Source organism: Rhagoletis pomonella, unplaced genomic scaffold (assembly GCF_013731165.1).
Source record: "Rhagoletis pomonella isolate Grant_MI unplaced genomic scaffold, Rhpom_1.0 Rhpom_scaffold_00003, whole genome shotgun sequence".
Taxonomy (NCBI): Eukaryota; Metazoa; Arthropoda; class Insecta; order Diptera; family Tephritidae; genus Rhagoletis; species Rhagoletis pomonella.
This window is the reverse complement of record NW_023458557.1, coordinates 13,887,823-13,903,545: the sequence shown is the minus strand read 5'-3', so window position 1 is coordinate 13,903,545 and position 15,723 is coordinate 13,887,823. Positions and strand designations below refer to the sequence as shown.

At 34.0% G+C, this 15,723-nt stretch overlaps 1 protein-coding gene across 1 annotated transcript; it reads left to right on the top strand.

The window, feature by feature from the left end:
• LOC118736055 lies at positions 1 to 4,730 on the top strand. Its single transcript, XM_036466163.1, has 3 exons — positions 1 to 226; positions 311 to 541; positions 4,633 to 4,730. Exons 1-3 carry the CDS (start codon positions 46 to 48, stop codon positions 4,728 to 4,730), a joined length of 510 nt encoding a protein of 169 aa, XP_036322056.1. The 5' UTR covers positions 1 to 45.
• The last annotated feature ends 10,993 nt before the right edge of the window (positions 4,731 to 15,723 follow it).

Below are 15,723 nucleotides of genomic sequence, written 5' to 3'. Positions count from 1 at the left end.
CCAATAGGGGGAAAAAGATGGCCAAGCGGGCTTCAAGGCCGAAAAATGGCAAACCCCCCAAGCGATAGGCCTAGGCACATCAAGTGCCTGCAAGTGAACCTCCATCATGCAAAGGCGGCCTCTGACGTCTTATGCAGGAGGTTCAAAACAGAACTCTTGGATGTCGCATTCATCCAAGAACCGTGGGTTTTCGCCGGGGCTATTAAAGGCCTAAACGACTGTGATGGTAAGATAATCTACGATACCACACACTGCAGGCCCAGAGCGGCCATATTACTACGTAATAACATGACTTTTGTTCCCATTTCAGAGTTGACACAACAGGACTTAGCTGCTGTATGGACTAAAGTGCCCACTCAAATGGGAGAACAAGAGGTCGTTCTCGCTTCAGCTTACCTCCCAGGCGACCGCTGTGAGATGCCCACAAGGGAAGTAATAGCCCTAGAGGAGTACTGCAGAAGGAGAAAGCTGAAACTAATAATGAGCTGTGACGCCAATGCCCATCACTGTGTTTGGGGCAGCTCGGACACCAATTCTAGAGGTGAGTCATTTCTTGAATTTATCACTAAGAACAACTTATTTATTCTTAACCGGGGTAATGAGCCGACCTTTGTCAATGCTATAAGAGGGGAGGTTCTAGACTTGACAATTTCCTCAACTAGCTTGTCGACCTTTATCTCAAACTGGCATGTCTCAAATGAGGTATCTATGTCGGACCACCGGCATATTCGATTCGATATAGAAGCCCAAAGAGTAACAAACCATGTTTACAGAAATCCCAGAAAAACAAATTGGGAACTCTTTCGCCTCCACATAGAGCGGGAAGTGAATGGTTCTACCGCACCAATTTCATCCGTCTATGAACTTGAGGACGAGGCGAGAAAGTTCCAAGATGTTCTTAAACAAGGTTTTGAAGAGAGCTGCCCACTGAGAACCAAGAAGTCTCAAAGGGATGTCCCTTGGTGGAGCGATTCTCTCGGAAAACTAAGGAAAAGAGCCAGGAAACTTTTCAATAGGGCAAAGTCAACAGGTGACTGGACCGCCTACAAGTCAGCCCTAACCGCTTACAACTGTGAGCTCAGAAGGTCTAAAAGGGCTACGTGGCGTGAGCACTGCGGAAGTATTTCCTCTCTTCCAGAGGTGCATCGCCTTCAGAAGGCCCTTAAACTAGATCATCCGAAAGTCCTATGCACTTTGAAAAGACCAGATGGTACCTACACTGGCACCCCGGAAGAAACCAGCAGGCTTCTGCTAGAAACCCACTTCCCGGGATGTATTCCACAAGGCACATGTCCTTCGACAAACACGGCGAACGCTGTGTGCGCAAACAGGAGGACTAGAGGCCTAGCAGGAAGAATCGTCAGTGTGGAAAAGATATCGTGGGCCATTTCAACCTTTAGTGCATATAAATCCCCTGGTCCAGATGGTATCTTCCCATGCCTGCGGCAGCAGAGCTTGGGCTTAATATCAGGGCCACTAGTCAGATTGCTGAGAGCAAGTCTCTTACTTGCTCACATACCAACAACATGGAGTGAAGTCAAAGTGGTCTTTATACCCAAAGTGGGGAAAAACTCAGCACAACTCCCAAAGGCGTACAGGCCAATTAGCCTCAGTTCCTTTCTAGTAAAGACACTAGAAAAACTTATTGACTTTCACATAAGGGATAACTTTCTCAGGAATAAGCCTCTGTGTCAGAGTCAGCACGCATACCAGGCAGGCAAATCTACTATTACTGCAATACATAGCCTAACTCAAGTCATTGAAAAGGCATTGCGGTATAAACAGATAGCTTTGTGTGCATTCCTGGACATATCAGGTGCTTTCGACAATACGTCTTATGAAGCAATATCGACAGCTATGATACGAAAGGATATTCCTGTCCTTCTAACGGATTGGATCATAAGCATGTTGAGGTCCAGAACCATAATAGCGGAACTAGGAGACGACAGGCAAGCAGTAAATGCCACCCGTGGCTGTCCTCAAGGGGGAGTCTTATCGCCCCTACTTTGGACACTGGTTGTTGACGAACTTCTTGAAAAGCTAAATGGCAATGGATTCAAGGCATATGGATATGCAGATGACCTAGTCATCTACGTTGTCGGCTGGCATGAGGACACAATTTGTTCCAGATTGCAAGCTGCGCTCAGTCTAACGGAAGACTGGTGTGCTTCAAAGAGATTGTCAATAAACCCGCAGAAGTCCACCGTTGTCCCATTTACCAATAGAAGGAAAGTCAACTTGACTAAACCCACTTTGGCAGGGACAGAAATTGAGTTCTCAGAAGAGGCGAAGTATCTAGGGGTAACTCTGGACAAAAGGCTCAATTGGAACTCACATCTCCTTAACATTACCAACAAGGCTACAAGGGCGTTTTATGCCTGCCAGAGACTCCATGGTAAAACTTGGGGAATATCACCCAAACTAACGTATTGGTCTTTCAATACGGTCGTGAAACCTGTTGTCACATATGCGGCACTGGCCTGGTGGCCAAAAGCAAAGAAAGCAAGTGCGTGTGCCACCTTGAGCAAGCTACACCGCTTGATCTGTGTGGCCATCACAGGAGCTATGCGCACCTGTCCAACGGATGCCCTCGGTATAATTACAGGCATTCCTCCTCTATCTATTCTGATAGAAAAGGAGGCCTGCTGGAGCTCCATACGGCTGCCCAATGTAATCAGCATGAAGAGTGGAGATCTTTGGGGTCACTTGGAGGTTCTCAAGCCTTTTCTGGATGATCCCGCTATCAAGCTCACAGATATCATGCTACCGAAATTATCCTTTGATAAGCCCTACAAGGTCAGAATTCCTGAAAGGGACTGCTGTAAAGCGATAATATCTATGATTGACAAAGGGTCCCAAGTATGGTATACCGATGGATCAAAGATGGAAGACGGGAGTACTGGGGCAGGCGTGCTTGGACCAAGGTTCCAGAAAAGTCTGCCAATGGGCTCATACCCAACCATATTCCAGGCGGAGATCTTCGCAATCGAAGTCTGTGTTCGAGAATGTCTTCGGAGAAGGACAAACGGGGCCAGAATAAATATTATGTCGGATAGCCAGGCAGCACTAAGGGCCTTAGACTCATTTAAAACGACATCTAGGCTTGTGGACAGTTGTAAAACTCTTCTGAATAGCCTAGGAGCCCATAATAGAGTTACGCTGTGGTGGGTCCCTGGGCATGAAGGGTTTGAAGGCAACGAAAGGGCTGACTATCTCGCAAAACGTGGGGCCCAAACGCGAATGCATGGTCCCGAGCCTTTCTGTGGTACATCTATAGGATACACTGCAGAACTACTTAGGAGTTGGGAGGAATCTCAGATTGCTGCCCACTGGCGTAAGTCAAAGGGAATGAGACAATCAAAGAAATTCATAACTCCTTCCAAGAGGAACTCAGAAAGACTCCGTGAACTCAGCCGGGAGGGTCTTAGGACTATTACAGGCTACCTGACAGGACACTGCAAGTTAAGGTACCATCTAAACAAAATGGGGCTTTCTGTAGAGACGGACTGCAGGTTCTGTGGGCTGGCGGAGGAAACCTCGGAGCACATTCTGTGTGACTGCCCGCGTATCATGAATAGCAGACTGATGCACCTTGGGGAACGATTGTCTTCTCCATCCAAGATTTGGAACACGGCACCCTCCAATGTGCTTAATTTCTTGAATAGCCTAAGGTTGGAGTGACCACAATCAGGGTTTAGCACAATAGATCTTTTAGGTCGCAGCGCGAGTATACGCGACGTACTAATAATAATAGTGTTAGCTCGCTGGAAAGAAGAATTGAGCAGAAATAAATACATAGTTGCTGTCTTCTTAGACTTAAAGCGCGCATTTGAGACCATAGATCAAGAGTTACTTCTAAATAAATGAGTAATATAGGGATACGGGGCGTTGAGCTAAAATGGTATCAAAGTCTTATTACAAATCGTTACCAGAGAACACAGATTGGATCGTCGGTATCTGACAAAAGAAGTATAGTGGTTGGTCTACCTCAAGGCTCAGTGCTAGCACCTATATTATTTAATATATACATAAATGATTTTCGCTGATGACACGTTAATCATGTTAAGTGGTGACCATATTACTGATATTGTTTCAAAACTACAAGATGACTTAAATAAAATATATAATTGGCTATGTTTAAACAAACTTAAAATAAATGTTAGTAAAACCAAATACATGGTCATATCCAGAAGAAATATTGGTATGCATGAACTTCGTAATTTAAACATAAACCAACAAAAAATAGAAAGGGTGCGGAGCTTTACGTACTTGGGTATAAAAATTGATGAGAAGCTAAAGTTCAATGATCATATTGAATATACCGTAAGCAAAATAGCAAAAAAAAAATGTACTTTATGCGACGTACTTGCAAATTACTGAAAATGAAATATAAAATAATGGTATATGGATCAATAATAAAACCTCTCCTCAATTATTGTCCAACAATTTTCTTCATAATGAATGATAGCCAAATTTATAAATTGCAGAAACAACAGAACCAAGCAATGAGATTCATTCTTCGAAAACGATATGACACGCCCATTAGAGACATGTTATCAGCCCTTGGTTGGCTAAGTGTGAAACAACAGCACTTTTATTATACGATGAAATTTGTTAAAAACATTATTGAAGATAATTTACCAGAATACCTAAAGATTAACTTAAAGTATGGCAGCAATGTGCACAACAAAGATACACGTAAGAAAAATGACTTCAATTTACCCATGTAAAAAGCGAATCTGATAAATGTAATCTTTATTACAAGGGTCTTAAAAGTTATAATGAATTACCAAATACGGTCAAGCAATGTAAAAACATCAATGAGTTTAAAAGAAAGTTGTTTGAATTTTGTAAAACTATCCCAATATAATGTAATGTATTACCTTATATCTGTTTTCCGTTTACTATTGTTCCGTAATTTCAAGTTGTAATTGCCATGTATGAATGCCCTTCCAAATGATTTCATTAGGCTTAAGCAATGTATTATTAAATAACTAGGTTAAGTCTACATATATTGTAATGAATTAGGCTCAAGAGAGCTGTAATAAATAAATAATAATAATTAAAATGTGGAATAATCTTGAACTCAATGTTGAATTCTGAGTCATTCTGAATGCTCATATAAATATTCAAATATGCTCCACCCGTCGATAAGAATGTTAGAATCGACATAAAGTGTAAAACATGAGCAGCACTGCTCATATTTTTTTTCAATATACAACTATATATATTTAATAATTTTCCCAATTCCGCTGCTAACATATTTAATGAATAAATATCAAATACGTTTAATTTTATAATGATAGTATATACATACATATGTGTTTTATTGTTTTATTTGAACATATTTTTATTGAATATATTAATCTCACATATAAGATTTTTTAAATCAATATTTTCCTTGTTTTCTTCATTATAATAGTTATTATATAAATTTATTAAGTTCACAACATTTTTATGTTGTCTTTCTATGAAAAAACAATTACATGTATCAGGTCCTGATTCAGTATCATTATTACACCAAGGACAGATCGTAAAATGTTTTCCATATATAGATTTTATCCAAGACCCATTTTCCATCTGTTCCGTTAATATACATCCATTTTGTATAATGTTTCTATAATGATCTAATATATATTTAAAATTCCTTTCTAGAAATCCTTTAATTTCAAAGCTTTTCATATTGTGTTTGATTGTAGTATCTAGTTTAACCGTTATCTGTTTAATAGAACAGCCCTGTTTAGCAGTTAGCTGTTTAATAGAACAGCCCTGTTTAGCAGTTAGCTGTTTAATAAAACAGCCTTTTTAAGCAGTTAGCTGATTAATAGAATAGTATACATAGTTTATTATCCCTGTAGTCAAATGAACTAGTTGTAAACTACCTCACAACTAGTATGAACCGCATGCCCAACTAGTCAGCCAACTATCTTTTTTTCCATGCAATCAACTGGTATTTTTAACATGGGGATGTCCTACGAGATGGCAATTTCGGTCAGAAATATACCAGTCTCATACTAGTTGAAAATAGACAGAAAAAATACTGGACTAATTATGGGCCAAAACCACTACTTTTTGAATTCATGAATATACATACAATAAAAAACTTTTGATTAAGTACACTTTAATACATTTCATATTTTTATTTAGCAGCCTTAGATTTGCCAATAATTAGTGTTAAATTTTTTGAGTATTAATTAAAAGGACAAATAAATACATAAATATTTCAAACTTTCGAACATAAATTTAAATGCATTTTCCATTAAATGATATTAAAAGTAAAAGCTTTCAAGTACAATAAACATTATATTTTTATCTTTTTTAATAGTATTGAATATGGAAAAGAAAACATTTTAGTTAAAGATAAAACGAATACTTTAGTTCATTTGAACTAAAAAAAATAAAAGTTTTCATTAAAATAAATTAAATTCATTAACTTGGCGCATTTCAGTCCTTTCTTTTTAAAAGTTTTTAAATGTAATAATGTTTAAAATTTGAGATTTGGATAAGAATAAAATAAACAAATAATTCAATAAGTTATTAAATATTGTTAATTTTTGTCTATACTTAAGCTTGTTGATTGATAATTGAAATTAATCAAATAATTATATTAATCAAATAACAAAATAATGATGTAATTAAAACTAACGAATTAATTAAAAATTTGTATTTAATTAGTAACTATTAAAAAGGAGCTAATATCGGCATTTACTAATTAAACGGTTATTCAAAAAAACATGCTTTAATTAATAATAACGGTTAACAATATACCCAAATAAAAGTTACAATATTTTGTGTACTTTATTGTATTAAACTGTCAAGTCAAATAAAACAGGGCATGAATAAATCGCTTTGCACCTGGTACAAGTCTGGTCATTTCCGAACTAGTTCGGTTTCAGTCAGGAAATTCTAGTTGTAAACTAGTATTTTTCCTGACTAGTTTGGAGTTTTACTGCAGGGATTTTATAAGTGATCACTTTCAATATAAATGATATAAAAGCCGAGTAAATATCTAATGTTTCTTACATGCACTATTTTGGTGAATTCTCATATCTAAAAATTTCATATTCCCCTCCCCCCGTACATTTTCGGTTCTGATGCAATTTTTCATACAACTAATAATTATACAAAACCCCATTTAAAATACAGCTTGTATTAAATTTATTAACTTATACAATTTTCATTAACTTTAATATAAGTACTAATTTTATTAACTCATTTAAGTTCCAAATCTTCATATAATAGTCTTATTAACTCTTACAAGTAATAATTTTTCATACAAGTATTAAATAAATAATTGTTTTTTGATTCACATAAGTTTTAAATTTTCATAGATTTTCTCAATGTGCAAAAAAGTCGAGTAAATATCTAATGTTTCTTGCATGCATTATTTTGTTCAAATTTTATATTTATCAATTTCATATTTTTTTTCATATGCATATTTTCGGTTCTGCTAAAAATTTTTCACACAACTAATAGCCTTTTTAACTCATAGAAGTTGTGAGTTTTCATACTAGTATAAAATTTATTACCTCATACAAGTTATAATTTTTCATACAAGTATTAAATTTAGGAACTCATATAAGATCATTCGTTTTCGTACAAGTAATTGTCTTATACAATTTCATTAATTTTCATCCTAGTACTAATTTTATTAATTCATATAAGTTCCAAATTTTCATACAAGTAATAGTCTTATTAACTCTTACTTTTTCATATAAGTATTACATTTTTTTACTTGAAGTAGTTGCATATTCCACACCACCCGGGAGGTTTGCAATAAAGGTGCGCTATCTATTTTTTATTTGTTTGGTGTTCGATTCCCCTGTAGGCCTACTTTCACCAAAGAACATATAATAAAGTTTTAAATATACTTATGTTTAGGAGAGATTTAAGAAATTTCGAAAGAGATGTACTTGTATACTCTATATTTATTAAAAATTCAATAAACGAAATGTACTTCTATAATTGAGAACTAACAAAATGGAAAAAAGTTTCCTTTCACGACTTAAAGAGTTTGTTTTTTAATAGGATTTAATATAAATATTAACACTATTCTCATTTATTTCAATAATAGCTTATTTTTCATTCTTATACATCACCATAAAGGTTGCTCTACTACAATCTACATCATAGTATTTTAAAGTATAGTTAAAAGGTTTGTAGTAACCCATTTCGAAAAACGATTCAACTGGTTGGTTTTTCAATAGATAATGTTCCGTATACTCGTTAACATCCGTTTCCATACAATCTTCAAGTTTATCGATAAATAACGGATCCTTCAACCACCTTTCTTTAAAGATCCATCTCCATATATGAATCTATGTTCATATTGTCTTCCGCCTTGAAGTAAAGCTTCTTCGTCTCCTTATTAAAATATATTTTGTTCATGTTTAAAACGTCATCACATAATAAATAGTTAGTCATTGATTTAAATTGGCTTTCTGAATAATTTTTTATTTGATAACTTTTCTTTTATATATTTCTGTTTTGTTAAAAAGGAGGATTGTAGGTAAGTTGTATATGTGGGGGTTCGTTATCGTCCACTTAACATTAATATATTTATAAGACAAACAATGATGATGAAATCAATATCAAGGTTATTCTATTTATAATATTAGCATTTGATTTGAATCATATTATAAAATGTAAATAGGGTAATACAAAATAAATATATTCTTTGTCACCAACATTGAGTTCAAGATTATTCCACATTTTAATTGAATCACATTATGAAGTATAAAATGGATTACTAAAATATATGTATATTTAAATATGTTCTTTATCAACAGTTTACCTTTAATATATTAGGCAAACAAGAAACGATGAACTCAAGGTTATTCTTATGATTAACGAAAAAAAAAAATTGTAAAATATATTCGTTATAAAATATAATGAAAGCTGTTATGATTCATACTACTTATTTTATACTAAATAAACATATCACAATATGTATTGATGGTAAACCGTGAAACCTTATAATATTATACTTACCAAGCTCAATGGAAAAGTGTTAATATTATTAACGGTATTTATAACAACAGATAAAACCTTAGAGGTATTTTTTACACTGAAGTGCTGAAGGAGGGTTTAGATCGCAAACTTTATGTTTGGTTAGATCTCAATAAATACCTTCAAATCTTCGATCACTTCAATTTTCTCATAATCAACATGTTAAAAGAGAAACTGTTTGCGGTATGATTGTAATAGTTGCTACAGTTTATGAAGGTGATTAAAAAACAAAAATAAAAATGTAAACTTAAATAGTTTCAAAACAACATGCGTTTTTAGTGAAATTGATTTATTAGCTATGCGGTATGTTGAAGAGGATATAAGTTCATCAAATAAGCGGAAACTCGTTAAAAAGGATATTCAAAATTTAGTTAAAGATAATACTATCGATGACAACACTAACGATAAAAATAATAATTTTAATGATAAAAATAAAGAGAGAAATATATATTCCATATATAAAGTAGATATATAAATTAACTGATTATAATTTTGTATTTCATTTTTATCTCGATCGCGAACTAAAGAACATATCTTGATTTTCATAATAGAAACTTAAAATGAAATATAATTTTATTATATTATTATCATTTATTTGTTTTATCCAAGTATTCCCATCTACAATACCTATTGATTTGAGTCAAAATGAATTTGAAAATACAGAGAGAAACTGAACTTTAAACTAATGAAATGGACTCAAAGTGATCAAAATGGATTAAAGGAAGACGTAAATAAAACATCTATCCCTGAAACAACATCAGAAGCACCTACATCTAATCCGAAAAAGTTTTTCACAACACAGGAAGCCATAGAAGCATTTAGACAAGATCTGATACAAAAAGAGAAAAATATTTCCGGAATAATTGAGAGTTCACATCCCTTTTATAAACATTTTCAGCTTCAATATGAGGATAATATTATGCTAAGAATTCGTTGTACATATGATAGTGATTTCCTTCAACGCAAACTGAATATTTCTTGTTTTGAGTATCGTCAGGTTGCATTCGAGAAAATTTTAAGTAACGGTGAAATTGAAATGGTTACTGGAGATGATACTACACTACGCTCAGATGTCACATTAATTCATATTAAAAGTTATAAACATGATATGAATATGGAAATTTCTTAATTTTTAATAGAATGAGATGGATGAAATATAAAAAGAATTTAAATGTAGTATATAAAAAGATTAATGTGATATTTGGTTTTCATTATTCAGCGGAGTGTAATCGATTAGTTAATAAAATTGGTGGCTCTAATATATACTTATGTTTACAATTATTTAAATAGGATTTCATTAGACTCTAAAAAATATTATAAACCTTTATAGAAACTCATAAGACTATTTTTTAAACGAATTAAAAAAAAAGCTTAAGCTATATAATGTCAGAGGAATATGCGTTGGTTATAGATGTTCAGGGATTCCATTTTAATAGGAAATTTATTGCTAAAGAAGTCAGCATATCAACATATGATTTATATATAACATCGTTTCTTATTCAACCTCCTTTTGAAAAATGTAAGTTGACGATACGGGATAAAACAACTAATAACTGGTTTTATCATAATCATCATGGATTAAAATGGGAAGATTGGTATAATGACTGTTATTGAATATATCTATACATTAATGAAAAGAGAAAATTATATATTCTATGCTAAAGGATTGGAGAAAATCAGATGGATTCAACGCTTATTCGGATACGATATTATTTTATATAATTTAGATGATTTAAATTGTCCAAATTTAAAGAATTTATGTATATAATAAAAATATAAATACTTGTAAATACCATAATAATTCTATGATATGTTCTGAAAAAAAATGGAACAATATTAAGAAAATTTATTTCTTCATTAAATACACTGGTCTACAAGGGTTTTGCGAATAAGACGGGACCTGGTGTTTCCGAACGGATTTTTCGTGCTGAACACGAATCTGGGGTCCAAAACTTCCCATCACGTCACGTTTTCGAGAAAAAAGGGGTTGAACCCCTAAAAACAGCGTTTTTGGCCATTTTTGAAAAATTGTAGAGCTGAACCCTGACGTGCTACAAACTTTGTATATGTCAGAAATTAAAGGCTAAATCGTGCCCTTTCGAATGAGCCCTATGCCGAATTAATCGCATGCACCCTTAGATCAGGGGGTGTATTTGTGTCTAGGAGTCCAATTTTTATATCCACCATATTCGACCCGTCATCTTAAATTTTTAAAATCTAACTGCAGATTCGTAATCAGCGACTTTTAATATAGTTAAAACCTTGGCATTATTAATTTTCTATGATCGTTTAAGATTAAATTCTTTCTGTGATCAATTTTTCCTGCACCCCTAAACACAAATACACCCCCTGCTTTAAGGGTGCACGCGATCAATTCGGCATAGGGCTCATTCGAAAGGGCACGGTTTAGCCTTTAATTTCTGATATATGCAAAATTTGTACCACGTCAGGGTTCAGCTCTATAATTTTTCGAAAATGGCCAAAAACGCTGTTTTTAGGGGTTTCAACCCCTTTTTTCTCGAAAACGTGACGTGATGGGACATTTTTGACCCCGGATTCGTGTTCAGCACGAAAAATCCGTTCAGAAACACCAGGTCCCGTTTTATTCGCAGAAAAAAAGTTGAAATTTGTAGACCAGTGATATCTAATAATAAATATAAATAAATAAGTAATTATAAAACTTTATTTTATTTAAAATAAATTTTTTTTAGTTCTCGCCATCAACATCAGCAGACCTTTCCATTCATATTGGAAAGATTAAACGCTTTCGTATTATTTTTGAATTTGTTAGACATCCGGTGACTCTTTTGAATTTAATAAATTTGTGTTTCAATGAATATAAACGAGAAAAACAAGTATCTTAATCCTTTTTCGAAACGATGTATTATTAATATCTCCTGCTTTCCATATCAAAATATAAGTTTTCATAAAAAGTATGCTTAACAACTTTTCTCACTAAGTCAGCAATATATGAATGAACAAGTAAGAGCAGCGCTGTCTTCGGCTATGCCGAAGGCTTCATACCTTTCATGAACATCTGCAAATTTTAGTTTGACAGATTACTGATTTTGAATACATCTGCATACATCGATAGAGGAGTTACATACTTATATAAAAAATCGTATCTAAACAATCAGAGGTAAGGAAGATATACTTTATATGATCGGTATTTAAACCGGTAACACAATTTATTGGGTTTAGTTTCCTACATAAAGGAGATATATGGCAAAAACTGGTATCTTACCAATCAGTGCTATAGGAGATAAAGCTTATACAGCATAGATTTTGACGATTTTCTCAGTAGACTTTGTATTATTATTTATAAAATATCTTACGAAATTTATCGGTTTTAGCTGTTCAAATAAAGGAGTTTTACAGTAAAATCCCATATCTGAACAATCAGATGTATGGAATATATATGTTGTAGTCACCCGATCCTTGTTATTTTCACTGTAAGTATTCTGTTAATAATGAGTGAAAATGGTGCGAAATTTCATGTTCCTAGCTGCATAAATGGAGGAGTTATGATACAAGATCTCATATCTGAACAATCGGTTGTATGGGGGCTGCAGGTTATAGTGACCCGATCTTTGTTATTTTCAGTGTAAGTCTTCTGTTGATAATCAGTGAAAACAGGGCGAAATTTCATGGTCCTAGCTACATAAATGGAGGAGTTATAACGAAAAATCTCATATCTGAACAATCAGTTGTATGGGAGCTATAGGTTATAGTTATCCGATCTTTTTAATTTTCACTGTAAGTTTTCTGTTGATGATTATTGAAAACAGTGCGGAATTTCCTGTTCCCAGCTATATAAATGGAGGAGTTATAACGAAAAATTTTATATCTGAACAATCAGTTGTATGGGAGCTATAGGTTGTAGTGAACCGATCTTTGTAATTTTCACCGTAAGCATTCTGTTGATAATGGGTGCAAGTGCTTCAAAATTTCATGTTCGTAGCTGCATAAATGCAGAAGTTATAACGAAAAATCTCATATCTGAACAATCAGTTGTATGGGAGCTATATGTTAAAGTGGTCCGATTCTTCCGGTTCCGACAAATGATTAGTACATTATAAAAATACACCCACCTACCAAATTTGATCCGGATATCTCTAAAACTGAGAGACTAGATTGCATACAAACAGACAGACAGACGGACAGACGGACATGGATAAATCAACTCAGCTCGACGATCTGATCATATAAGTATACATTTTAATGGGTCTATCTCTTCTTATTCTGGTACTTACAAACATCGGACCAAAGTTATAATACCATTTCATGCTCATGAAAGGTATAATAATGCTAGATGAATAAAACATTTAAATATACACATACTTTTATAAGCATTTTTTATATGTTTATGTGGGATTCGTTATCGTCCACTTGGCGTTACTATACTTATTAGGCAAACAATGATGATGAAAGCAAGATTAAGGCAATTTATAATATTAGCATTTGATTTAAATCATATAATAAAATTTAAATAGGGTAAAAAAAATTAAAAAAATGTATTCTTTGTCAGCAACATTGAGTTCAAGATTATTTCCACATTTTAATTGAATCATATTATGAAGTATAAAATAGATTACTAAAATATATGTATATTTAAATATGTTCTTTATCAACAGTTTGCCTCAATGCTTTTTATATAGTTATGAAATGTGTATAAATAAGCTAATACTGCACATTAGAAACTATTACTTTTGTATTAAAGATACTTATAAAACACATCATGCCTGGAATCAATCGAATCATCAATAGCGAGCATCATGGAGAGTACAACTTCGATTTCGAATTGGAGATGTTGTGCTTTGAAGACATGAAAAAACCCTTATATATGTATTGAAGATGAAGATGATGGTCCCCGGTTACAGGTTTTAGGAGGAGTACATAATGGAGCAACATCAAAACTAACATGAATATGAAAGAAGGGGTTTAGATATTAAGACTAAATTAAAGTATTATAATAGAAAAAATAGGGAAGCGATGTATGATGTAGAAGTTTATTCTAAATCATATAATAATATTTTATTTGAATATAAATTAACTGTTGAATTGGTATTTAGAAATTTGAAATTTAATTATATAGAACCATAGATTTATTAAAAAAACTTCAGCGTTTATTTGAATATAATATTATTTTATACTAGCTGTACCCTGCCACGCTTTGCTGTGGCATATTCCTGTTATATGTATGGTAAATTATTAACGGAATTTGTTCCATACGTTTCATAAGTGTTTGGTTATGTAATAGATACTTGTGTGCACACAATATTTGTTGTTTTTCCATTCTCTGCATAGATATCAAGGATATCTTGTTTGCCGACACAGGATTACGCAACATCTGAGAAGCAATCCGCATCTAAATCTAAACCATACTTTTCCAAAGTTCGACCCTGACCTTGATTGTGATTCCGAATGTCAATCGAATTGGGAATTGCAATCTTTTAAATTGAAATGGTGTATCGGTCGGAATCATGGGAATTCTTCACCTTTGAAATGCCACGTTAAAATATTTACTTACACTACTTTCTTCATCAATTTCTTAAATGCGAGTCGCGTGCCGTTGCAAAGTTTTGGCTGATTAATATTCCGCAACATTATCATGTGTCACACCTATTTTCAATTTCAGTATGTGGGATCTCCCAGGAAGATCAATCGAATTCAAAAATTCCGTTGGATGGTCTTTTTCCCACAACGGTGTTTATCGACGTAAATGCTATTTCCTCACGTTGAATGCTGGATTGAATAACATTAGTGCTATTCACCAAAGTGAGCAAGTGGCCTGGCAGTCTGGTAAAAAAGCTGATCAGCTCAAGCAACGACTGTTGTCAATACCACTATTATTTGGTTGATAGACATCCTTATTCTTCGTAGCAAGAATAGCCCGTTCACTGAGCCAATCGTGATTCCTATAATTCATTTTTTTAATAAAGAAACATTCTTTCGATCAGTTCTCCTTTCGATGTTTCTAAGTTACAAAAATTATCAGGCCATAAAATTCGTCTTAATCTCTCATTGACTGGCAGCTTTTCGTTCCCAATATCCAGTAATTGTCGCGAGAATACTTCGGCTGCAGTGTATGCATGTATGTTCGTCTTGTCATAATGTTGACTTTTTCAGGCAAGCATTTATCTCGCCCGCTAGTGTTAATGTACACACAATGTTTGCGTAAAATCTCCTGCGAGCAATATCAATGCATTCCCGAATGGTTGAACGTTTTCTCGCAAATCTCGCAACAATCGATCAACCTCAAGCGATTTTTTTTTTGTTCCCGGGTGCACTCATCCCAAACAATGAGTTTAAATTTTTGTAATACTTTTTCCATCCCGGATGCTCTGGAAATATTGCACGTGGGAGTTTCGATGATTTATAGTTCAATGGCAGCTCAAGAGCTGAATTGGCAATGCTTCCACCTGGTAACAATGTCGCAGCAATTCCAGACGAAGCGATAGCTAAGGTAATGTAATTTTTTGATCGAACCGTTGCCACAATCCATCTGGTAAGGAATATTTTCCTAGTTCCTCCTCGCGCATCCAAGAAGATGGTCCCCCAACTCCGTCATTTATCATTTGCTTATCCTTCTTCTACTTTGGCTTTGTAACCGCCTAAGCCATTTTGGCCGAGCTCGACAAAGAACGCCAGTCATTTCTCTCTGTGCCAACTTGGTCTCTCCAATGAAGTGGGGGCTCCCTATTCCTCTGATAC

Bases quoted from the DNA above. Each gene is read 5' to 3' on its own strand.
- LOC118736055 (XM_036466163.1), top strand. From the start codon at position 46: ATGGCAAACCCCCCAAGCGATAGGCCTAGGCACATCAAGTGCCTGCAA. The intron at 227-310 runs GTAAGATAATCT...TTCCCATTTCAG, and splicing joins AGGCCTAAACGACTGTGATG to AGTTGACACAACAGGACTTA. The intron at 542-4,632 runs GTGAGTCATTTC...ACATTATTGAAG, and splicing joins CTCGGACACCAATTCTAGAG to ATAATTTACCAGAATACCTA.